The following is a 25,017-nucleotide window of genomic DNA, read 5'->3' as shown; positions in this document are numbered from 1 at the left end:
GGGGTTCAAATGGAACACCCTGTAAAACGTTAAGAACTAAGTTTAAACTCCATGGCGGAGCAACAGCTTTAAACACAGGCTTGATCCTAGCTAAAGCCTGACAAAAAGCCTGGACGTCTGGATTTTCTGACAGACGCCTGTGTAACAAGATGGACAGAGCTGAAATCTGTCCCTTTAATGAACTAGCTGATAAACCCTTTTCTAACCCTTCTTGTAGAAAAGACAATATCCTAGAGATCCTAACCTTACTCCAGGAGTAATGTTTGGATTCGCACCAGTATAGGTATTTACGCCATATTTTATGGTAAATCTTTCTGGTAATTTAGACAAAACTTCAGTCATAACAGTAGCCATATCTTGTAATGTTATCTGTAATGGCCGCCCAGATGTACTAGGCGCCAGAATATCACGCACCTCCCGGGCGGGAGATGCAGGTACTGCCGCGTGAGGCGAGTTAGTCGGCATAACTCTCCCCTCGCTGTTTGGTGAAATTTGTTCACATTGTACAGATTGACTTTTATTTAAAGTAGCATCAATACAGTTAGTACATAAATTTCTATTGGGCTCCACCTTGGCATTGGAACAAATGACACAGATATCTTCCTCTGAGTCAGACATGTTTAACACACTAGCAAAAAACTTACAACTTGGTTATAATCTTTTTTAGCAAAAAAACGTACTGTGCCTCAAAGAGGTACTAACGATTAAATGACAGTTGAAATAATGAACTGAAAAACAGTTATAGCATCAAACTTTAAAACAACAAAACTTTTAGCAAAGGTTTGTTCCCATTAGTAAAATAACAATAATTAAATTTGACATAAAAAATACAAAGCAACGTTTTTATTCACAGTCACTATAAGAATTCTCACAGCTCTGCTGAGAGAATTTACCTCCCTTCAAAGAAGTTTGAAGGCCCCTGAGATCTATCAGAGATGAACCGGATCATGCAGGAAATATAAAAGTAACTGACTGGTATTTTTTGATGCGTAGCAAAGAGCGCCAAAAACGGCCCCTCCCTCTCCCACACAGCAGTGAAGAGAAACGAAACTGTCACAATTAAAGCAAAAAAACTGCCAAGTGGAAAATAATGCCCAAATATTTATTCACACAGTACCTCAGCAATGTAAACGATTCTACATTCCAGCAAAAACGTTTAACATGATAAATAGTTATTAAAAAGGATTAGTGACCTTTAACAGAGTAGTTCCGGTGAAATACCATCCCCAGAATACTGAAGTGTATACATACATGTCATTTTAACGGTATGGCAGGATTTTCTCATCAATTCCATTCAGAAAATAAAAACTGCTACATACCTCAATGCAGATTCATCTGCCCGCTGTCCCCTGATCTGAAGCCTTTACCTCCCTCAGATGGCCGAGAACAGCAATATGATCTTAACTACTCCGGTTAAAATCATAGTAAAAAACTCTGACAGATTCTTCCTCAAACTCTGCCAGAGAAGTAATAACACGCTCCGGTGCTATTTTAAAATAACAAACTTTTGATTGAAGTCATAAAAACTAAGTATAATCACCATAGTCCTCTCACACATCCTATCTAGTCGTTGGGTGCAAGAGAATGACTGGGACTGACGTAGAGGGGAGGAGCTATATGCAGCTCTGCTGGGTGAATCCTCTTGCATTTCCTGTTGGGGAGGAGTTATATCCCAGAAGTAATGATGACCCGTGGACTGATCACACATAACAGAAGAAACAGGTGATTCTCTGTAAAAAGAAGAGCGCTCAGCGTATTTGAAGGCGCAAGCACAATGTAATATATGCGCATACATGCATAGAAACAAGCCTTCACTTTTTGTAAAGTGTTTATTTTCTACTGAAGTGCCCAGGGGGCAGGACTGCTGTTTACATCAATAAAATCGTGAAGAGAAAAATGGAGGGGGGGGGGGGCGAATTGAAAGGAAATTGGAAAAAAAAAAAGTGTGTTTTTTTTATATCAAACATTTGAAACAGAATTTATTTTAAAAAATGTTGTTCAACTAATCATGGCAACCTCTAGTCAGTGAAGAGGAGATAGGACTGTGCATGCACAAATGAACACTAGCACATTAAAAAAAACAGAATTTATGCTATTAAAAAAAATGTCAGATGAAATTAACACTTAATAGGGTAATGTACTGAGGGCACAGTGGAGAGGGAATACTTTGAGGGGCAGAGCCAGCACAATGATTGACCGTAAAAAAAGTAAATAAAAAGTTTAAAAAAAAAAAAAAGGTAAATGCGGTTTGATACTGAAATATGTAATACAGCATTTGCAACATTAGATACATAAAATGTACCATCCCTTTAAGGAGCTGTTAGGCAGTCTGGATGGGTTCGCAGAAAGATTCTCCCTGCATCTCCAGACTAACTTTCGTCAATGCTCTCACTGAGAGGCTGACAAGACTACTTAAAACTCCAGTCCCATATCAAAGGGCCTATACCCTTCCTGAGGAACACTCCAAAAATCTGACACTTCACTGCCATCCTCCTGTGACGAAAGGAAAATAATGACTGGAGGATGGGGACAGTAGGAGAGGTATTTAACTTTTGGCTGGGGTGTCTTTGCCTCCTCCTGGTGGCCAGGTTCAGTATTTCAGTAAGTAATGAAGCTGTGGACTCTCCTTGTATTAAGGAAAAGTGTATTAATATAACCGTGCAGGTTACGCAAAACTGGTGCATGGGTAATAAAGGATTGTCTATAATTTTAAACAAATTTTATTTTATTTTTTAAGTAGACTGTCCCTTTAACCAATTAAATAGCATACATATTTTGTTCTAGAAGTATAAAGTAGACACGTACAAATATAGTAGCTGGGCAAGGGGAACCAGGCTAGGACACACGTGTGGTGAACCCTGCTGTGATTTAGACCACCTGACATTCACCCCTCAAAGGCCATGTGCCTTGGCGATACACATTGGAAATGTATTGCCATTATATAACATGCATATTTATAAGACTTGTATGAATCCAGTTTTATATGATGTGGTAACAATACATTCAACTTTCTCAGATATTATTGTGCCATAAAACATGTTGAGATCTGTGCATATCCTAAAAGGGCTAATTAAGTAAAAAATAGTTTGCATTAAAAAAAAAAAAGTTTAAAAGTTGCTGGCAAGTTTTTATAAAATAATTTTTGCTTTACAATTCAGAAACTAAAAATAAAGTTAATAGCGAGGCATTGCAGTATAAATTTGCAAGTAAACGACGTATTATATTTTGTCTCTATACCAACTTGTATTGTGTCCCATTAAGAAATTTATAAGAAAAGTAAAACTAATTAACCAAATATATTTGATTTGCTTTCATTATCTGCATTGCTTTTTATGTATATTGTTCCACGTGACTGATCATTTAACACACCAAGTGGCTGTTGTCTATACTGAATCTGCATAAGTAGGCAAGGGAGTAAGAGAAAGGCAAACTATATTCTGTTAGTCTTCTATGCACATTTATTAGTCAAAGCCTGACGTTTATAACTGGTGTGTCTGCCCCACCTTTTAACTTGTCTACAACAAAGCATTTAAGCTTTAAAAAAGGCAGGAATATGGTTTGAATCTTCTAGGTGAAGTTTTAGTATGGCAAGTGGAACATGCACTCCAAGACTAAGCAAAGATGTTTTTCCTCACCCCATAGCCGTCTACTGAAATGCAAATGACTGCAAGGAGCAAGAATACACATACTGTAAAAGGACCACTAAATACAGAAGAATTATATAATAAATGCACTAACACAAAATTTTAAAATAAGTATATATTTTTTTCTAATAAACTTAAAAATGTTATTACATTTCTTGCCCCGTGTCATGTGTGGCTATAAGATACATATGTATGCACTAAACCACTGTTTTTCAAATCTGTCCTCAGGCCTCCCTAACAGACCACATTTTGAGGAATCTGAACTGGAGCACAGGTGAAATAATCATCCGATTAGTAAACTTATTTTCCTGCTCTAATCCAAGGTAATCCGAAAACCTAGCCTGTTGGGGAGGCCTGAGGACAGGTTTGAAAACCAGCGTACTAAACTATTGACCATCCTCAGAAGGACCGACTACCTCAGAAAGTATGGTAGTAAATAGGAAAGTTCGTTTTTTTATTAAAACTACACGGTCTATCTGGACTTTAGTGTCCCTTTAAAGGGCCTTGTACGACAAAATTAATATGGGCTATTTAAATGAAGCATTAAGTGTAGATCAAAATTGCAAAAGACACACTAACTATTTTGCGGCCAACTCTCCTAAAAAGGGGGAAAAAAAACAAAACACGCTGGATGTTTAACTGAATATGAATACGTACGTCCTATACTCTAATCACTGAGCTATTGTTTTCTCCTCACTCCCTACAGCCAGGAAGTCAACAACATGTCTGGCTCACTAAAGCTGCAGCTTCACTTATTTATAGGAGGTGAGAAACTTAATATAAAACAAGCTCATGTTACACTAGAAGTTTTGACATCAAGCTAGATAACCCTACCGGTAGAGACCCCCCCAACCTCCTTGTACAGCTGTGACAGGAAGTAATGGACCTGGCACAAAATAAGTTTAAAAAAAAAAATATATATAATATAATTTGAGAAATAGCAGTAAAACCCCTTTAAAATGTATATATTGCAATAATTTCTATTATGTATAAACCACTGCTTAGTGGGTTTTTTATTTGCAACAATTAAACAGACATGTCCACTGGTGACTCAAAATTAAGACGGCATCATTAAAAGGGATATATAAAACTGTTTCATTGTTTTAATTAAAAAAAAATTAAGACTAAGCAGGGGGTAAACTTAGAAATTATTGCAATCTGTTTTATCATTTTAAAATAATTTTACCTTTCATCTTTTTCAACATCTGTGCATGGTCCATTACTTCCTGTCACAGCCCTTAGGAGGAGGCTGGGATCTCTACAGGAAGGCAAAGCAGTTTTTCCTTTGAAGTGCTGCTAGTAGCCATCTAATCTAGTTGTAATCTGTTTAATGCCCATGTTCAGTAGACTACTTATGTAGCAAAAATATGACAATATATCCAAGATCTGTAGTGTCTGCTGTAGGCATTGGCTAAACTGAGAATTTCTAAGTGCTCATTGAGCAAGAAGTTATTTGCAGGGTCCCCCTTACAAATATAAGCTTTCAGACCCACAACAAAGTTAAAAACATTGAGATTATAGGACAACAGTGCTAAATAAATGGAGAATACAATAAAGGTCACTTACTTTAAGAGCTACAAGTAGTGTTACGGTTTCCACTGAGTAATAACCTCTGTCGACGTAGTCTCCCATAAACAAATAGTTTGTATCAGGCGATTTACCGCCAATTCTGAACAATTCCATGAGATCATGAAATTGTCCATGGACATCACCACAGACTGTGACCGGGCATCGCACTTCTTGAACATTTGATTCTTTTGTTAATATTTCTTTTGCCTGTAACAAAAAAATTAAATAGAAAAAAAAATTTAAAAAAAAATTAAAAAATTCTAAGTAAAGCCAAAAACATGTATAAATTGACAAAATTGCCTGGTAAGACTATAAAAAAAAAAAAAAAAAAAAAAAAAAACAGCCCAAAAGTTATTAAAAAACAAAACAAAAAAACACCACCCAACTCATGCATAAAGAACCAGCAATTTATACATGTTAAAACAAACTCCACCAATACAAATTGAAAGTTGTACACCTTGAACCATGAAAGGTTATGTCTGTTAACACTCAGTGTGTTATCCATGTGTTAAAACTAATGAAAACAAAATCTAGTCAGTTTGCTTATGGTGCAAAATGTGCTTGAATTACATTTGGAATTCAGATTCTTTAACCTGCATATGGTCGTTTCAAAATTGCACAGCTACAAAATGGAAGAGGGACACTGAACCCAATTTTTTTCTATCGTGATTCAGATAGAGCATGAAATTTTAAGCAACTTTCTAATTTACTCTATTAACAAATTAATTTAAATTCTCTTGGTATCTTTATTTGAAATGCAAGAAAGTAAGTTTAGATGCTGGCCCATTTTTGGTGAACACACTGTTCTTACTGATTGGTGGGTAAATTCACCAACCAATAAAGTGCTTTCCATGGTTCTGAACCAAAAAATAGCTTAGATACCTTATTTTTCAAATAAAGAAAGCAAGGGAACAAAGAAAAAATAGGAGTAAATTAGAAAGTTGTTTAAAATTGCATGCTCTATCTGAATCACGAAAGAAAAATTTTGGGTTCAGTGTCCCTTTAACCCTTTGGCTGCTAAGCCATTTCTCACCTGGGTGCTAATATATTTCATTTTTTTTATTTTTGAAAACATTTTTTTTTTTAACTTTTATTTTTTTTACAGACCCCCAAGACTTACACTGCTGGAAAGGTTAAAGTGGATGTAAATTTTACACTTATTCCCAATAAATATCGCTTCTTATTAACTCTTATTTATACCGCATTGTTATTATATTAAAATATGCCCAATATAACATTATATTTTATTTTTCAACTTAGCTCCGTTTTCAGTTGGAGCTCCTCCCATCCATTACTTCCTGTCTTTCCTTCACATAACGTCTAGAGCGGTCCCATCCGCTCTATGACGTATTACCAAAGCGCGTTCACGATCTCCCGTTTTGTGCGCATGCGTTTCAAATCAACTTTCGATTTTGCGCATGCGTTTACTTTCTACATCCAAAATTGCGCATGCGTTGTTAAACATTGGTGTACTCGCGATCCTGACTGGAAATTTGATAGCGCATGCGTACAGAGTGCTAATCTTCTCAGCTTTTTATGCGCATGCTAACAACGTGTGAGCGCAGCGCTCCAAAATACCACAGTTTGTTTACGCATGCGCATACAAAGGACGCATGCGCATAATGTTATAGTGACGTTTTGAAAAGGGGGCTGGACGCCACGGGGTAAGACCGATCATTAGTTTATTGATGTGTCAATCAATGTAATAAACGCGGACCAAAATGCCGGGCGGAGGGAGAGAGCAAGACGATTTGGACAAACTAAGTATATACATCAATAAAATATAGACTTTTAAAAAAAACGATGACTTAAACTTATGCTAATTTTGACAGATACAGCAGTTCGGATTGTCTACTATCAGTGACTTTACATCCACTTTAAGCGATTACCTTTCAAACAACGGGTCTTTGGGGTCTGTAGCTGCTTAGATGCCTGAGATACAGGCTTCTATGCAGCATGCCCCCTCCTATACTTAACATTGTTAAATATAAATAAAGTTGAGCAGTGACGTCATCACGTTATTGCTCGTGACGTCACTGCGCATCACGTAAAGCCCTGGCGATGCCTGTCACTCTACAGGCACGATCACCGGGTAGGAGCAGTTAGGAGCCCCCAGATCTCCCTCAAGGTGGGAGAGTGCTCATGACGGCACTGAGCCATCATTAGCACCAGAGTGAGAAACTGACGGCTCAGAGCCGTCATTAGCACTCAAAGGGTTAAGGGCTAACTGAGTTGTGCATTAACTTGACACCAAAACATACAAGGTTTCAAGTGGTTTATTACCAATTGTCAATGTATATAAATCTTAAAAAAAAAAAAAAAAAAAAAAAAAAAAAAAAAGTACATTGTACTTTAATGCAGCGCTTTATTTGTGACATATTATAATCTCATTTATATTATATTGGTTTAAAATTTAGGCGCCAGACAGGTATTTGTGTATCGATATATCAAGAAAACCCCAAAACTTTAGGAACCAGGAGTAAACTAATAGGAGCCAGAGTCTCCCTGGCTCCTTGATTTGTTGAGCCCTGTATTATAGTATTTTCATAGCTCTATGTATATACACAAAATACATTTAGCAGAAGTGGGGACCACCCATGGGTGTCTATGGACAGGGAATCCTGGAAACTAGTGGATCCCTGTGTTTGTCAAGCCCTTATTTTATAGAAAAGAGAGAGAAATAGACAGCCAGCAAGACCAACAACCCTCCACAGGTCAAACAAACTGCTCTTATTAGCCATACAGCTGATCAAGAAGAAAGCAAGCTCAGGATGTAAGGGCAATGCATGATGAACAAAAAATAAAAAAATAAAAATGGATGTGACATTTAAAAATATCTGAATCCAACCAAGAGTGATGTCATAAATGAGAAGCAACAGGAAAAAGAAAAAGGTATGCTTACCTGATAAATTTGTTTCTTTTTAGACACGATGAGTCCACAGATCATCTTCATTACTTATAGGATATTCACCTCCTGGTCAACAGAAGGAGGCAAAGAGCACCACAGCAGAGCTGTTAAATAGCTCCTCCCTTCCCTCCCACTCGAGTCATTCGACCAAAGCTAGGAAGAGAAAGGAAAAGCCAAGGTGCAGAGGTGTCTCAAGTTTATAATAATTAATAACCTGTCGTAAAAGAACAGGGCGGGCTGTGGACCCGTGTCTAAAAAGAAACAAATTTATCAGGTAAGCATAAATTGTATTTTTAAAGACACAATGTGTCCACGGATCATCTTCATTACTTATGGGATACAATACCCAAGCTAGAGGACACAGATGATACGGGAGGGACAAGACAGGGAACCTAAACGGAAGGCACCACTGCTTGAAGAACCTTTCTCCCAAAAACAGCCTCAGCCAAGGCAAAAGTATCAAATTATAGAATTTCGAAAAAGTGTGGAGAGGACCAAGTTGCAGCTTTGCAAATCTGTTCCACGGAAGCTTCATTTTTGAATGCCCATGAGGAAGCAACAGCCCTAGTGGAATGAGCCGTAACCCTCTCAGGAGGCTGCTGTCCAGCAGTCTCATATGCAAAACTGATGATACTCCTCAGCCAAAAAGAGGTAGCCGTAGCTTTGACCTCTACGTTTCCCAGAGAAAATTACAAAGAAGAGGACTGACGAAAGTCCTTAAATCGCTTGTAAATAAAAATTTTAAAGCGCGAACAACGTCAAGATTGTGCAGAAGACGTTCTGAGAAGGATTAGGACACAAGGAAGGAACAACAATTTCCCGATTAATGTTCCAGTCTGAAACAATCTTAGGAAGGAAACCTAGTTTAGTACGTAAAAATACCTTATCTGAATGGAAAATAAGGTAAGGCGAAGTGTGTTGCAACGCCGAGAGTTCAGACACTCTACGAGCTGAAGAAATAACAAGAAACAAAAAAACTTTCCAAGATAATATCTAAGGAATGCATAGGCTCAAAACAGAGCCCCTTGAAGAACCTTAAGAACTAAAATCAAACTCCATGGAGGAGTAACTGATTTGAACACAGGCCTGATCCTAACCAGGGCCTGACAAAATGATTGTACATCTGGGACCTCTGCCAGGCATTTGTGTAACAAAACCGATAAGGCAGAGATTTGACATTTTAGGGAACTGGTCGATAAACCCTTCTCCAAAAAACTTGGAGACAAAATTCTGGGAATCCTAACTCTACTCCATGAGTAGCCCTTGGATTCACTCCAATAGAGATATTTACGCCATATCTTATGATAAATCTTTCTAGTTACAGGCTTACGAGCCTGAATCATGGTCTCTATGACAGAGTCAGAAAAACCCCGCTTGGATAAAATTAAGTGTTCAATCTCCAAGCAGTCAGCTTCAGAGAAACTAGATTTGGGTGAAGGAATTGTCCTTGAATTAGAAGGTCCATCCTCAAGGAAGTCTCCAAGGTGGCAGAGATGACATGTCCACCAGATCTGCATACCAAATCCTGCAAGGCCAAGCAGGAGAAATGAGGATCACTGATGCCCTCTCCTGCTTGATTCAAGCAATGACCCAAGGAAGAAGCGCAAACGTAGGAAATAGGTATGCAAGGCTGAAGGACCAAGGAACCACCAGAGCATCTATCAGTACCGCCTGGGGATCCCTGGACCTCGAACCGTATCTCGAGAGCTTAGCATTCTGACGAGATGCCATGAGATCTAACTCCGGCCGACCCCATTTGAGAATCAGTTTGGAGAACACTTCCGGATAGAAAGTCTGCCTCCCAGTTGTCCACCACTGGGATGTGGATCGCTGACAAACAAGAATGGGTCTCCGCCCACCGGATTATCTTGGCTACCTTGGTCATCGCTAGGGAACTCCTCGTGCCTCCCTGATTGATGTAAGCCACTGAAGTTATGTTGTCCAACTGGAATATGATAAACTGGGCCGAGGCTAACTGAGGCCAGGCGAGAAGAGCATTGAAGATCGCCCTTAGTTAGAGTATGCTTATAGGAAGAACAAACTCCACCTGAGTCCACACTCCCTGAGCCTTTAGGGAACCCCAGACAGCTCCCCAACCTAGAAGACTGGCATTTGTTGTCACCATTACCGAGGACGGTCTGCGAAAGCAGGTTCCCTGGGATAGATGATCCAGAGACAACCACCATTGAAGAGAGTCCTTCGTCTCCTGTTCCAGGGTTATTCGAGGAGACAAGTCTGCATGATCTCCATTCCACTGCCTGAGCATGTTTAACTGCAGAGGACTGAAGTGGAAACGAGCAAACGGGATGATGTCCATTGCTGCCACCATCAGTCCGATTACTTCCATGCTCTGAGCCACTGACGGCCGAGGAGTGGACTGAAGGGCTCGACAGGTATCTAGAATCTTTAATTTCCTCACTTCTGTCAGAAAAATCCTCAGATATAGAATCGATTAGAGTTCCCAAGTAAGTCACCCTTGTCTTCAGGATTAAGGAATTCTTTTCCAGATTTACCTTCCACCCGTGAGTTCCCAGGAAGGATAGCACATCGGTATGAGATCTTGCTTGTTGACAAGATGGCGTCTGGATTAGAATACTGTCCAGATAAGGCACCACCACAATGCCCCGCGGTCTTAGAACCGCCAGTAGAGACCCCAGAACTTTTGTGAAAATTCTGGGTGCTGTGGCCAGACCGAAAGGAAGAGCCCTGAACAGAAAAGGTTTGTCCAGAAAGGCAAAACTCAGGAACTTGTGATGATTTCTGTAGATAGGAACATGAAGATATGCATCCTTTAAATCCACTGTCATAAATTGACCCTCCTGGATCAATGGAAGAATAGTATGAATAGTTTCCATCTTGAAAGATGGAACTCTGAAAAACAGGTTTAGACTCTTGAGGTCTAAGACAGGTCTGAAGGTTCCCTCCATTTTGGGAACTACAAACCGATTTGAATAAAAACCCTGCCCCTGTACTGGAACGGGAATAATCACTCCCAGGGAAGAGAGGTCTCTTACACAATGTAAGAACGCCACTTTTTATCTGGTTTGCAGATAATCTTGAAAGAAGAACTCCAGTTTGTATCCCTGAGAAACTATTTCTATTGCCCAGGGATCCTGAACGTCCCGAATCCAAGCCTGAACGAAGGAAAGTCTGCTCCCTACTAGATCCGATCCCAGATCGGGGGCATGCCTTTCATGCTGTTTTGGATTCAACAGCAGGCTTTTTGGATTGTTTACCCTTGTTCCAAGACTGGTTGGGTCTCCATGTAGGCTTAGATTGTTCTGGTTTAGAAGAGGAAGAGAAAGAATTTCTCTTGAAATTACGAAAGGAACGAAAATTACTCTGCCCTTTGTTTCTCTTATCCTGAGGAAGGAGATGACCCTTACCTCCGTGATAGATAATTTCTGTCAGTCAAGGTCGAAACAAGGTCTTCCCCTTGTAAGGAATCGCTAGAAGCTTAGAGACTTGGATGACACATCCGCAGACCAAGGTTTTAACCATAAGGCTCTGCGGGCTAGGATAGAGAACCCCAAACTCTTAGCTGCTAATTTAGTAATTTGCAGAGAAGCATCTGTAATAAAAGCATTAGCTAACTTCAGAGCTTTAATCCTATCTTGGATCTCCTCTAAGGAAGTCTGTCTTGAGAGACTGACAGAGCATCAAACCAATAAGCTGCTGCACTAGTGACAGTAGCAATGCACGCAGCCAGCTGCAATAGCAGAGCTTGGTGAACAAATCTTTTTAAGTAGACCCTCCAACTTCTTGTCCATGGGATCTTTAAAAGCACAACTATCCTCAATGAGAATAGTAGTTCACTTTGCTAAGGTGGAAATAGCCCCTTCCACCTTAGGAACCATTTCCAAGCTTCCCTGACAGCATCGGCTATAGGAAACATCTTCTTGAAAATAGGAGATGGAGAGAAGTGAATTCCTGGTCTCTCCCATTCCTTAGAAACAATCTCCGAAACTCGCTTAGGAACTGGAAAAACATCAGAGTAAGAAGGAACTTCGAAATATCTGTCCAATTTACTAGACTTCGCCGGAGCGACCACTACTGTGGAATCAGTCGTCTAAAGTAACCAAAACCTCCCTGAGTAACAAGCGGAGGTGTTCTAGTTTAAACCTGAAAGAGACAACCTCTGAATCAGTCAAAGGCAATGAACTGGAAGGGTACATCAGAGATTGCCACCATGGCAACAGAAACCTCACTGATAACATGGTTGTCTTTCCTCTTACGCTTGCCTTGTAACATAGGAAAAGCAGATAATGCATCAGAAATTGTGGAAGACCTAAGCGCAGCTATGTCTTAAGGTAACTCCAGCAGGTGCTAGAGCAGCAGAAGTACAGGACAATGCTTGTGCGGGCGTTAAAGTTTGGGACGCTTGGGGCGAAAGCTGCGGCATACTCTGATTCTCATCATTAGACTCCTGAGAAGCATCCGCTTTTGAAAAATTTTGTTCATGGAAAATTTGTTCTCTGTAACTTAAAGCCCTCAATACATGAGGGACAAAAAGGAATTGGTGGTTCCACATTGGCATCCAAACACATGGAGCAAGTAACATTTTGCACAGCTCCTATATCCATAATGATGAACAGAAAAACAATGCAATAAATCACAAAAATATTTTTTTATTACAATAAACTGTAACTGGCCCTTTAAAATTTAAAACTAAACGTTTTTACTGCAGGGAGAAAAAATGTTCCAAAAAGAAAGGCAAAAAATATATACAGATAACCTTAACTCAAATTTTGTCTAAAACAATAATGTGTCTTTAAATTTTAAACAGAAAACTATTTTCCGCTTTAAAGAAAAAAACGTATCTTCATAAAAATTACAAAATTCAGACAACTCAGCAGCTCTGCTGAGGTGCCTACCTGCCGACCAGTCTCACTGCAATGTCCCAGCAGTGCAGATAAGGACTCTATAGCGCTATAGTGCTTCTAGTTTACTGAAAACCATGCGGTTCTAGTGCGACACTGATTCTCCAACTGTCCTGTTTCTTTGGGAAGTAAAGTCGCCTCATAGCCAACCCAGAAGAGCTCCGTGTACCAGACAAGCTGAAAAACTGCGCAGCGTAATCATCAAGCACGTTAAAATAGCCCCGCCCATCGTGGGCGTTAATACTACACACAACCCGACCGGCTTCATCTTTAGACAAATAAACCGATAGGGAAAAATAAGCTTAACTCCCAGTCCCAGTGCCTGTACTTAAGCAGTCAGAAAAAACACCCTCCATACACAGAGAGCCTGAGTCCCTTCATAAAGAGCCCCATTTCTGAGCACTATATGAGATAGAAGTAAAATCAAAGTGGCCAATTTTCTCCGAGTGTGTATTCCTTCCCAGAATAAAAAAAAAAAAAAATCAGCACTTACCTTAATGCTGTCCGACAGCAGGACAGCCCAACAGGTTTAAGAGGTCCTCTCCCTCCTATGGCCCAGTGGAAAATAAGGCCTGAGTTAGACTTGCTTAGGCCATCAGGATAAGGGCAGCATAAATGTATGGGAGGAGCAGTGAGAATTATGTCCCACCAGTTCCCATTGCTTTAAAGCCACCAAAAGCTCTACTGAAAAAAATGATATGGACTACGGCTACACCCTAGAAGAAAGCAGCACAATCTTGCACTACTTTAAAAATAATAAACTCTTAATTGAAGAATCTATTCTAACACCTCACTTTACCTCTTCCTATCACTAACGTAAGCAAAGAGAATGACTGGAGTGGGAGGGAAGGGAGGAGCTATTTAACAGCTCTGCTGTGGTGCTCTTTGCCTCCTCCTGCTGACCAGGAGGTGAATATCCCATAAGTAATGAAGATGATCCGTGGACTCATCGGGTCTTTAAAAAGAAATAAAGATTACCAAAAAAAAGTGTCAGGGCAATAAGTACCATATACAAACAGAAAATATTATATTGAAAAGTGTTTTACTACACACGCAAACGGCAACATTTGTGAAAACTAAATATACCCAGGATGCAAAACAAAAATGTGGCACATAAGCAGTGCAAAAAGTCACTTTCACAAATGTTATGAATAATTATAACGAGTGAGAGAACTCAAGGACACCTTAAGGTGAAGTCACGTATAGGTGTGTGTAATACACACACAAATCCCCAAGTCCAGAATTCCGTATTGAGAAATTAATACACGGATTAACATCAGTATCAACTAAAATTTCCCCTTAAAACACTGAATCAGCACCTGTGCTGCTCACTGTTAAACACTATAGGCATGTAACCATGATTGGTCTGTACCAACATTTTATCTCCCTTTAATGGTTTGTAATAGTAAACATACCAATAGTTTCAGTGCCAAAAAGCTGTATCCCCACCTTTAGACTTCAGACTATACAAAAACAGAGCGCTAGAAAGCTAAAAAGGCTGAATAAAAAGTATATAATTTAATGAATATAACTTAAAAACAGTATAAATAAAATAATATTAAAAGAAGCATGGATCCATGTTAAAGGGACAGTCTAGGCCAAAATAAACTTTCATGACTCAGAGCATGTAATTTTAAACAATTTTCCAATTTACTTTTATCACCAATTTTGCTTTCTCTTGGTATTCTTAGTTGAAAGATTAATCTAGGAGGTTCATATGCTAATTTCTTAGACCTTTAAGCCCACCTCTTTCAGATTGCATTTTAACAGTTTTTCACCACTAGAGGGTTTTAGTTCACATATTTCATATAGATAACACTGCTCGTGAAGTTATCTGGGAGCAGGCACTGATTGGATAGACTGCAAGTCTGTCAAAAGAACTGAAAAAAGGGGCAGTTTGCAGAGGCTTAGATAAAAGATAATCACAGAGGTTAAAAGTATATTTTTATAACTGTGTTGGTTATGCAAAACTTGAAAATGGGTAATAAAGGGATTATCTATCTTTTAAAACAATACAAATTCTGGTGGACTGTCCCTTTAAGTCTAAACAGCTGAGAAACGGTGTATGAACTTTTATCAAAAATTAGTAATACCTAAGTGAGGTGTAACACTAAAAATCAGTAAACCCTATGCAACACTGGAAACAAATATATTATACAAATATGTAAAATACAGTGACGGTGTAAACAAATATAGAAAGTATATACAAATCTAATAGTCCAAAATAGCAATCCAAATGTGAAACTAGTGGAGCTGGTGTGTGGTCTGTCTTCCTTCAAAGTACTGTGATGGTGTGTTGAGTAGTGAACTATGCTCCAACAGTGTGGTCAAAAATACAAAAATAAAATAACTCGTGGCCAAGTGTAATTCCAAAATCAAAACATGTGGTGGTGTAGACCAAAAAGAGCAGCAAATCGGTGCAAAAATAAAAAATAAAGATAAAAGTATCCAAAAAATGAACCTGTAATAAAACAAAAACAAATAGTGCAAAACAGTTTGTACACAGTTCGGAATGACTGAAAATAAGCTCACCAGTATGTCAACGCGTTTCGGCCTTTAACAGGCCCTTTTCAAGACTATGACTAGATAGTCTTGAAAAGGGCCTGTTAAAGGCCGAAACGTGTTGACATACTGGTGAGCTTATTTTCAGTCATTCCGAACTGTGTACAAACTGTTTTGCACTATTTGTTTTTGTTTTATTACAGGTTCATTTTTTGGATACTTTTATCTTTGTTGTGTATTTTTATTTTTGCACCGATTTGCTCTTTTTGGTCTACACCACCACAACATGTTTTGATTTTGGAATTACACTTGGCCACAAGTTATTTTATTTTTCTATTTTTGACCACACTGTTGGAGCATTGCTCACTACTCAACACACCATAACGGTACTTTGAAGGAAAACAGACCACACACCAGCTCCACTAGTTTCACATTTGGATTGCTATTTTGGACTATTAGATTTGTATATACTTTCTATATTTGTTTACACCGTCACTGTATTTTACATATTTGAATAATATATTTGTTTCCAGTGTTACATAGGGTTTACTGATTTTTAGTGTTACACCTCACTTAGTTATTACTGATTTTTGATAAAAGTTCATACACCGTTTCTAATTGTAGATTCTCAGCTGTTTAGACTTAACATGGATCCATGCTTCTTTTAATATTGTTTTATATATACTGTTTTTAAATGTTATATTGTTCATTAAATTATATACTTTTTATTCAGCCTTTTTAGCTTTCTAGCGCTCACTCAGTTTTGTATAATTTGCTTGTCCGAAGTCCGCTAGGGGACTTTGAGAGTTGGCTTAAGGCACTGTGTCTTGCGCTTGGTTCACTTTCACCTCTTTAGACTTCAGACTAGCAGGACATATTGTAACGTGATTGTAAAGCATGCAAAACTGAATAGTTGATATGCATTCTTTAAAAGGGACATGAAAAAGAAATTCTCTCATTTAGAAAGAGCGTGCAATTTAAACAACTTTCCAATTTACTTCTATCATCTTATTTGCTTCAGTCTCTTGATATCCTTTACTGAAAAGCATAACCAAGTATGTTCAATAGCTGTTGAATGGTGGCTTACATAGATGCCACATATGCTTGGCTCACCCATGTGCATTGCCATTACTTCAAAGGTTATCTAAAGAATGAAGCAAACTAGATAATGGAAGTAAATTGGAATGTTTAACATTGTATTCATCTAAAGAATTTTTGGGTTACATGTCCCTTTAACAAAAAAACAAACAAAAAACATACGTTTTAACCTCTTAAGGACATATGACGGAATTTTTCCGTCATAAAACAATTGAACAAACAGAAAGCTGTGTCCTTAAAGGGTTAAACTTAAATATTTCTATCTAGAAGTCATGCCTCCGCCCCTTCAATCTCCTTGATGCAGAATAATTACATATGGAGCAGTCCCCACCTGCTCCATAAACTATACTTTATGTGCACCAGTCTAAAGAAGATTAGCTGTGCATGTGCAGTTTGTCTTTAGCACTGTCAAGACAACTCCGATGTAAGCAGTGAATCAAAATATGCATTGCTGATTCAGTTTAAATCTAAGTCACATGGAGCGATCTTTTGTGACTGCTGACCATCAGGAGCCTACCTGCATTGGTTTGAATCAGCCATGCGGCACATATACCTCATTGGATGTGCAACTTGCAAATTTTCGAAGGGAGAAAAAATAAAAACAATTACAAGGGGGAAGGCAGCGGGGGCCAAATTTATATAAAAATGTATTGTTTTACTATACTTGAAAATAGTTTTTATATTTTAAGTGCTTCATAAGGGAAAAAAAGGACTACTATAATATTCAGTGTTACACTGTATCCTTTACCATCACTTGAATGCATTCCAAACTAGTTATACCATCAGGAGAGCATTTAATGTATGGAAAATTGTTACTTTACATTTATTTGAGAAACCAAAATAGTTGTTTTTGCTAACAGAAGCCACCACTCAAGTACTGGGCTTTGGGTAAAGAGTGAGATTAAATCCAGCATCTTCTAACACAAAGCTAAAGGAGCATTTTACAATGCTTCTAATTCCCGTTAACTGGTTTTACAAGTCAAAACAATGGTTGCGGCCCTGATCATGGTAGCAGAGCATTAAAATGGACAGTGTACAGTAAAACTGGTTTCGCAAAGTTTTCCCAATAACTTATTATACAAACTGAATAGTTTTAAATGTATTAGAATTGTTAATTTTGGTTATATTTTGGAATATGAAATAGCCGTTTCTAACAAACCACAACCCAATACAACGGGCTGATCTTGTAGAGAATACCTCATCACCAGGGTCATGTGAATTGTATCACCCGATGCCCAGGACATAAAGTCCTGGGCATCCAACAGGTGATTTTTTTTATTTTTTTTAATAGCACAACAGGCAAGCAGGGCTGCAATCTCATCCACTTATAGTTGCTCCTCTACTTGGGTGCCATGGGTAACTTGTCCGTGTCACAATGGTGCACGAGTGAGAAGGGGCAGTCTCCAGAGGGTGGGGAATGTTATCAAAAGAAAAAGTTTCTAAGCTGGCAGAGGTGCAGGGGAAGTGAAGGAGACATTACCCCTTCTGCAAAGAGAGTACCTTGGGAAGGGCGCAACAAGCAAGCTAACCATACTATAGTAGGCAGTGTAGGGGAGAGAGGGAAGAGGCATCAACAAAAATGTACAGCAAACATACAGCATGTGCTGCAGCAGCAGATTAAAATGCTTTGTCTTGTCACAGCTGCCCGGGTGCATGTCTCAGTAAGTCAGCTGCTGATTGGATGTCCACAACAGATTGACAGCAGACTCGTCTCATAGAAACATTCCAGTGATTTCCGACATTGCGGGGGAAAAGTGAAACACCACTGACCACTGTAATCACTAATTTGTATTTTACAGAAAGCCATATGCTCACGGTAAAGCATATGGAACAAAGAAAATATGCAGTCACTGTAAAAGTACACAGATGTGTTTAATAACATTAAAACACTGCATAGTGCATCCTATGCAAACCCTGAGTGATTGTTGAATTGTATGCAATAAATGATTGGAAGCTGTAGTGCATGTTTAACTGGAGAATTTGGAAGAAAAAAAAAATGGCTGAAGATCACAGCAAGTTTTTTTTTCATTGCTATTGTTCAATGCTAAGAGGACCAGTAAATACAGTAGATTTGCATAATCAAACATGATAAAAAAGACAATGCAATAGCACTTTGAAATAGGTTAGCCTTAACTGTAAATGAGTAGATCTTTTTTCTAAGTTACATCTATTTCCACTCACTCTGTATCATGTGACTTCCATCAGCCAATCAGATGCATATACATATATTCAGTGAATTCTTGCACATGCTCAGTGTCAGCTTGTAACTCAAAGTGTAAATATAAAGAGTACTTCCATTAAAATGTGCACAAATTGGAAAGTTGTTTAAAATGTAATGCTCTCGATTAATTAATGCTCTCGATTAATTTTGACAAGTGTCCATGTCTATTACTCATAGCATTTTGAGTCCCCCAATCCACTTGTCACTGTCATTCCAATGGATTGTATATATACTCATGGAGCAGAAAACAGAGCAGCATGTTAGCATTAAGCAGTTACTCTCCCTTTGTTCTACATTAAATTCCGTTAATGCATAGTACAAATAAATCCTGTTTTATTTAAAATACTGACATATCCAAGATACAGTAACCACTCTAATAGTGAGTTCAGAATCAGTTTTTCCATATATAGATGTCAAAGGGAGAGCAACTACTTTGGGATCATTTGGTGTATAACAGTGTAAAGAATTTCACCTATTTTTTTCTCCAGCCATCCTCCACACTATGCTTTGGACGTTATAGATGCAGCCCCTCTAAAGATCCAAGGGATAGAGGTTGTTTATTAGAAACTAGTTCCTATTAGATGCAGCATCAATGAGTAACATTTTATATGAAAGGTTCCCAGTTGTTCCTTACTGTTGCAATAAATGCATTGAAAGTTTATGAACTGCAACCCATACTTTATTACAATAAAGTATGCAGAGCTTCCAATATCTCCTGAGCTAGATCTATAAACCCTGTTTTGTGTTTGAGCATGTGTGTACGTGACAGAGTATATTTATATGGGAAAATGTGCATGGGTGTATGTGCGTGTGTTTTAGCATGCTTGCTAGAGCATGAATGTGTGCAAAAGCACGTGTGAAAATGTCTGTCCATGTTATTGTATATGTTTGAGACTGTGTACAATTGTATGCGTGTTTAAAGTGATTGTACCTTAATAGTGCACCACACAAGCAAAGTGATTGTATAGTTACTTGATATGCTTAACGGGTTGTGTAAGGAAGCAAGATAGGGTAACTTTCATTCATCAATATCTTCTAAATCACATATTTTTGAAAACAAATATTTGTTTTTGGTTATAAAGACGAATCAGTGTTTATCCTATCATAGCATGCCCCCTTTGACCCACATCAAGTCAGTAACGCCGCCCGCAGTTGAGAATTGTGAGGGGGGGGGGGGGGAATTAAAAGTGCATGTGCAAAAGAAACCATGGGTGTTACTAACTCAATGGACGCCAAAGGTGGCATGCTAGGATTGGATAAAGAGACCGATTTGTAATAAATAAAAGCCAGTGCTTTGCAGGCAGAGGGTATAAAAAAATAAAGTAGTTTGTGTTTCAAAAATATTCAATTTAGAAGATGCTGGTAAATGAAAGTTACTCTAAATTTGCTTCCTCCTTACACATCCCGTTAAGCATATCAAGTAACTTTACAATCACTTTAAAGGGACAGTCAACAACAAATTATTGTTTAAAATGATAGATAACGCCTTTACTATCCATTCCCCAGCTTTGCAAAAACAACAATGTTAAATTAATACACTTTATAACATTTAAAGGGATAGTCTGGTCAAAATTAAACTTTGACTATTCAGATAGGACTTGTAATTTTAATCAATTTTCCAACTTACTTTTATCATCAAATTTGCTTTATTTTGTTATTCTTAGTTGAAACTAAAACAAGGTAGGCTCAAATGCTAATTTCTATGCCCTTGAAGGCTGTCTCTTATCACATGCTTTTCTTTTTTTATTGCTTTTCACAAGAGACTTAGTTCATGTGGTCCATATAGATACTGTGTTCAGGCACAGGAAGTTATTTAAGAGTTAGCACAACGACACTTAATGAAAGTCAATAGATAATAAATACAAAGTCATGTGATCAGAGGGTTGCCAGAAGATGCCTAGATACAATGTAATCAGAGGTAAAAAGTATATTAATATAATGTACTTAAATAAAAACTGTTGGTTGTGCAAAACTGGAGAATGTGCAATAAAGTGATCATGTATCTTAAAATAAAAATTATAAGATAGACTGTCCCTTTAAACAGGAGACTGCTAGCTCATGTGGGCCATATAGATAACATTGCGCTCACGCCCGTGGGTTGTGGATGACACTGCACTAAATGGCTGAAATGCAAGTCGATCGATCATAAATAGCCATGTGATCAAGGAGCTGTCAAAAGAATCTTAGATACAAGGTAATCAGAGGTTAAAAGTGAATTACTATAATTGTGTGTTATGCAAAACTAGGGAATGGGTAAGAAAGGGATTATCTATCTTTAAACAATAACATTTTTACAGTTCACTGTCCCTTTAAAGGGACACAACTCAAAAAAAAAAAATGTATTGTTTAAAACTATAGATAATCCCTTTATTACCCATTTCCCAGTTTTGCACAGAAAACTGTTATATTAATACACTTTTTACCTTTGTGATTACCTTGTATCCAAGACTCTTCTCACAGCCCCCTTATCACATGGTTATCTATTGAATTTCAGCCAATAGTGCTGTGTTGGGCGGTGTTCTGTCAGACTAGCGAATGGAAGTGACATTCCGTCAGATGTCTGATAAAAAAATCCATACCGCGCATGCGCTGCTCTTCTCATAGCATTCCAAATTCAACTACGTCACAGCCCATCAGAATAGTGAATGGAACGGCTGCATGCACTAGCAACATTTCTATTTGTAAATATAGTACACACGCTGCGTGTTAACAGCTGTCACATGTACAATTGGCATTGTGTGGTAGAGATTAGTACACACGCTGACCTGCATTGTTTCGTACCTATACAAAACTTTCCACCTTTTATAGAAGTCTACGGTTTCTTGTCCCTGTAACATTTCAAGATAGGTATGCCCAATGCTTGTGGAGACCAGACAGTTGTGTTCAGAAGAACAAGAAATTGTAGACTTCTACAATAGTTAGAATGTTTTTATATAGGTAAAAAACAACGAAGGACAGCATGTGTACTAATCTGTACCGCACAATACCAATTACACGTGACAGCTGTTAACATGCAGCGTATGTACTATTATATTTACAAATAGAAAATGTTGCTAGTGCGCTCGGCCGTTTCATTCACTATTCTGAAGGGCTGTGACTTAGTTGCATTTGGATTGCTATGAGATTTTTTTATCAGACAGATGACAAAACATCACTTCCGTTCGCTAGTCTGATGAATTCGCTAGTATGACAGAACATGTACAACAGGGCATGAGCGCAATGTTATCTATATGGATGACATGAACTAGTACAAAAAAAAGCATGTGATAAGAGGTCTTTAGTGGCTTAGAAAGAATATTAATATAACACCATCGGTTGTGCAAAGCTAGGGAATGGGAAGTAAAGGAATTGCCTATCTTTTTTTAAAAAACAATTTGTGTGTTGAATGTTCCTTTAAAGTGAATGTCAATTATGATGCTAAAGTGCTCGGTTTTTAAAAATTTAATTAAAAACAGGGGCACTTTAATTCATCAAAATTTACATTTCACTCCTGTTGAGACAAAAAAAAAAACTTTTAAAGGGACATGAAACCCATTTATTTTATTTCATGATATAGAAAGAGCATGCAATTTTAAACAACTTTCTAATTTACTTCTATTATCTTGATATTCTTTTCTGAAAAAAACATATCTAGATAGGCTCAGTAGCTGCACTTAGAAGCCTCATGTGATTGGCTCGCCCATGTGCATTGATTTTTCTTCAACTAAGGTTATCTAAAAAATTAAGCAAAATAAATATAAGTAAATTGGATTGTTTGAATTTGTATTGTCTTTCTGAATCATGAAAGAAATTTTGGGTTTAGTGTCCCTTTAATCTTCACAGCAGCTCCAGCTTCCTCTGGTCGTTGCAAGCCATTTCTGACGTCAGAAATGATGGATAGGTCATCCTCCAAACACAGCTTCCCCCCAGGGGAATCAGTGTCTGATTCAACACCGTGATTGGAGGAAGCCGGATTCCTCATTTTAGACCCAGGTGGAGGAAGCTGGAGCTGCTGTGAAGATTAAAAAGATAAGTTTTTCTCAACAGGAGTGAAATGTAAATTTTTTAAATTAAATTGCCCGTTTTTAAATAGACTTTTTAAAAACCGGGCATTTTAGCATCAAAATTGACTCACTTTAAGTTTGGTACTGGGTGGGATATCATGCCTTATGTTTGGGAGGAGCCAGTTAATCAAAACTTCACCGGCTAAGCTCAGAAATGTTCAGTCTAGGTGGGGATACAAAGGCAGAATCAACTCAAATGAAAAAAGGGTAAATTAGTTATTTGTAAACAATTTACTACAATCCAGTAAGATAGATAATTGGGAACGAGAACATTTTTTTAGGGTACACTGTACATTTAAAGCTTCAGAGGGAGGTTTAACGCTTCCACAGTTATGCACGCAATAACAGAAGGCCCCAAAGGCTTAACTTTTTCACCTTTAATACCGTAAATTTAAAAAAAAAAAAAAGTTAACCTTGTAGTACACAATACTAAAAAAAATATAACTTCGCCTGTCACTTAAATCCCTAAACATTACGTAGGTGACATAATCGAGCATAAACACTGAGGAATTCCTAATTGAAAGACAACAGTACGTGCAAACAGGCAGATCGTAGAGCCTAGAGTAGCACCGCACTGGTTAAGCGACACTGCATGCCAGAGATGCGCATTACATGGACGCGCGCGCGACCCCGTACATTCCTACGGGAGGCGAGGGAGGAGCGGCCGCCATCTTACGAAACGCCGCCATGAACCTGTGCGCTATAAGAAATTATCACATTTATATTGATGTTAACATAATACCCAATAAAAAATAAATCATAAACACTTCAGAACATACACACAAAAAAACAATCAGTTTAGTTGTGAACCTATTGGACTCTGGTTACTAACTGATTAAAAAGCACTGCAGCCCTCCTTGTGAGGGAACGGTCGAACACCATACATGATACATTTGTAAGCACACATGGAAGACGCTGAACTGCCACAAGCCAGACACGAATGCTTTGTATAATAAAAAAGACATATCGCAGCATTCTCGCAACGTTAAATGCTACACGGTTTATAATAAACCGATGGATATATAGCGTAGCCCACTTACTACAAATACAGTCATCGGTACCTACTTCTGCACTGGTACCTACTATTAAGTGCGGTTCTGCAAGCGCCACGACATTAGAGCTCGCCCAGATCCCTTGGTCATAAGCCTACATCTAACCATTACCCTGTCGTCCTCACCTTTTCGCACAGGGTCTTGACTTGACTCTCCGTTAGTTGTTTGCACTCATTGAGCTGTTCGATCCACTGATCTAGTTCCTTTGTAAACACCTTCTCGTCCATTTTGACAGATCAGGTAGCCGGTGACTGGGCACCGGGGGGCCCTCCAAAGAGAGAAGTGTGTGATGAATGGAAAAATAAGCAGCAAGTAAGATGGGGGCGGCAATCAAACCGTCACCTAGTACGCCCCCGAAAGAGTTTATAAAAGAAGTAGGGATACCAGATGAAAGCAAACCAATGACCCGTGCTTGAAGTGCTTTGACCGGCTACGTCAGGAGACCGGGCTCGCAGCTTTCCCAGGCTGTCCTGTACTGTGTAATGGCCGCCGTGACGTCACACACCCCTCCTTTATCGCTCTCACCTCGCCCGTCCTTCTCTCCTCCCGAGATATACGTCACTTCCTATATCTTTTTTTCCCCGGAACTTGACTTGGGTACGGTTTTCCTCCCTGTATAGTTCATCGTTCAGTTTACAGTACGTTGCTAGGGTGTGGTAGGGCAACAGCAACGTTTGTTGTAGTTGCCTCAGTCACGTAGTAACCCGCATATGTCTGTGTAGAGGTCGTACCGTGGTTACAAAGTAAAGGAGGGTTGAGGTTTTGTTTACTAACACTGCTAAATATTATCAATCTGTTATTTGCAGCCTTTTCTGGCAGACAAGAGATTAACAATTTTAGTGCTGAAGTTTATGATCTTAGTGTTATTTTGCTGTGAGACATTAGCTAATTTCTCTAAAAATTTTTACTTTATAATATTTTAGGTTGTAGGTTTTGTCAAGTTAAAAAAAAAAATATCTGACAGGCTATAAAATAGTCTTGCTTCATTGCTGAAAAAAAACACTACTTGATAGGGTGGTAAGATAATGAGAGTAAGCGTGAAATAATGAGGATTGATAGAGGTGAGCAAATGGGTCTGATAAAGGTCAATAAGCTCAGCT

The 25,017-nt window shown here is 38.4% G+C and overlaps 1 protein-coding gene across 1 annotated transcript in view; it reads right to left on the bottom strand.

Annotated features, from left to right (window-relative positions):
- The window catches only part of PPP2CA (protein phosphatase 2 catalytic subunit alpha), a 36,349-nt gene extending 11,934 nt beyond the window's left edge, over positions 1–24,415 (bottom strand). Inside the window, exons 1-2 of the mRNA XM_053717217.1 lie at positions 24,043–24,415; positions 5,211–5,420 (exon numbers count right to left, since the gene is read on the bottom strand). Of these exons, the coding sequence (XP_053573192.1) occupies positions 5,211–5,420; positions 24,043–24,144 (312 nt within the window). The 5' untranslated portion in view covers positions 24,145–24,415. The remainder of the gene's footprint in view (positions 1–5,210; positions 5,421–24,042) is intronic.
- Between the last annotated feature and the right edge of the window lie 602 nt (positions 24,416–25,017).

The sequence above is a fragment of the Bombina bombina genome, chromosome 6 (genome assembly GCF_027579735.1).
Source record: "Bombina bombina isolate aBomBom1 chromosome 6, aBomBom1.pri, whole genome shotgun sequence".
Classification (NCBI taxonomy): domain Eukaryota; kingdom Metazoa; phylum Chordata; class Amphibia; order Anura; family Bombinatoridae; genus Bombina; species Bombina bombina.
Note: the sequence above shows the minus strand (reverse complement) of the source record. Positions and strands in the feature narration are given on the sequence as shown.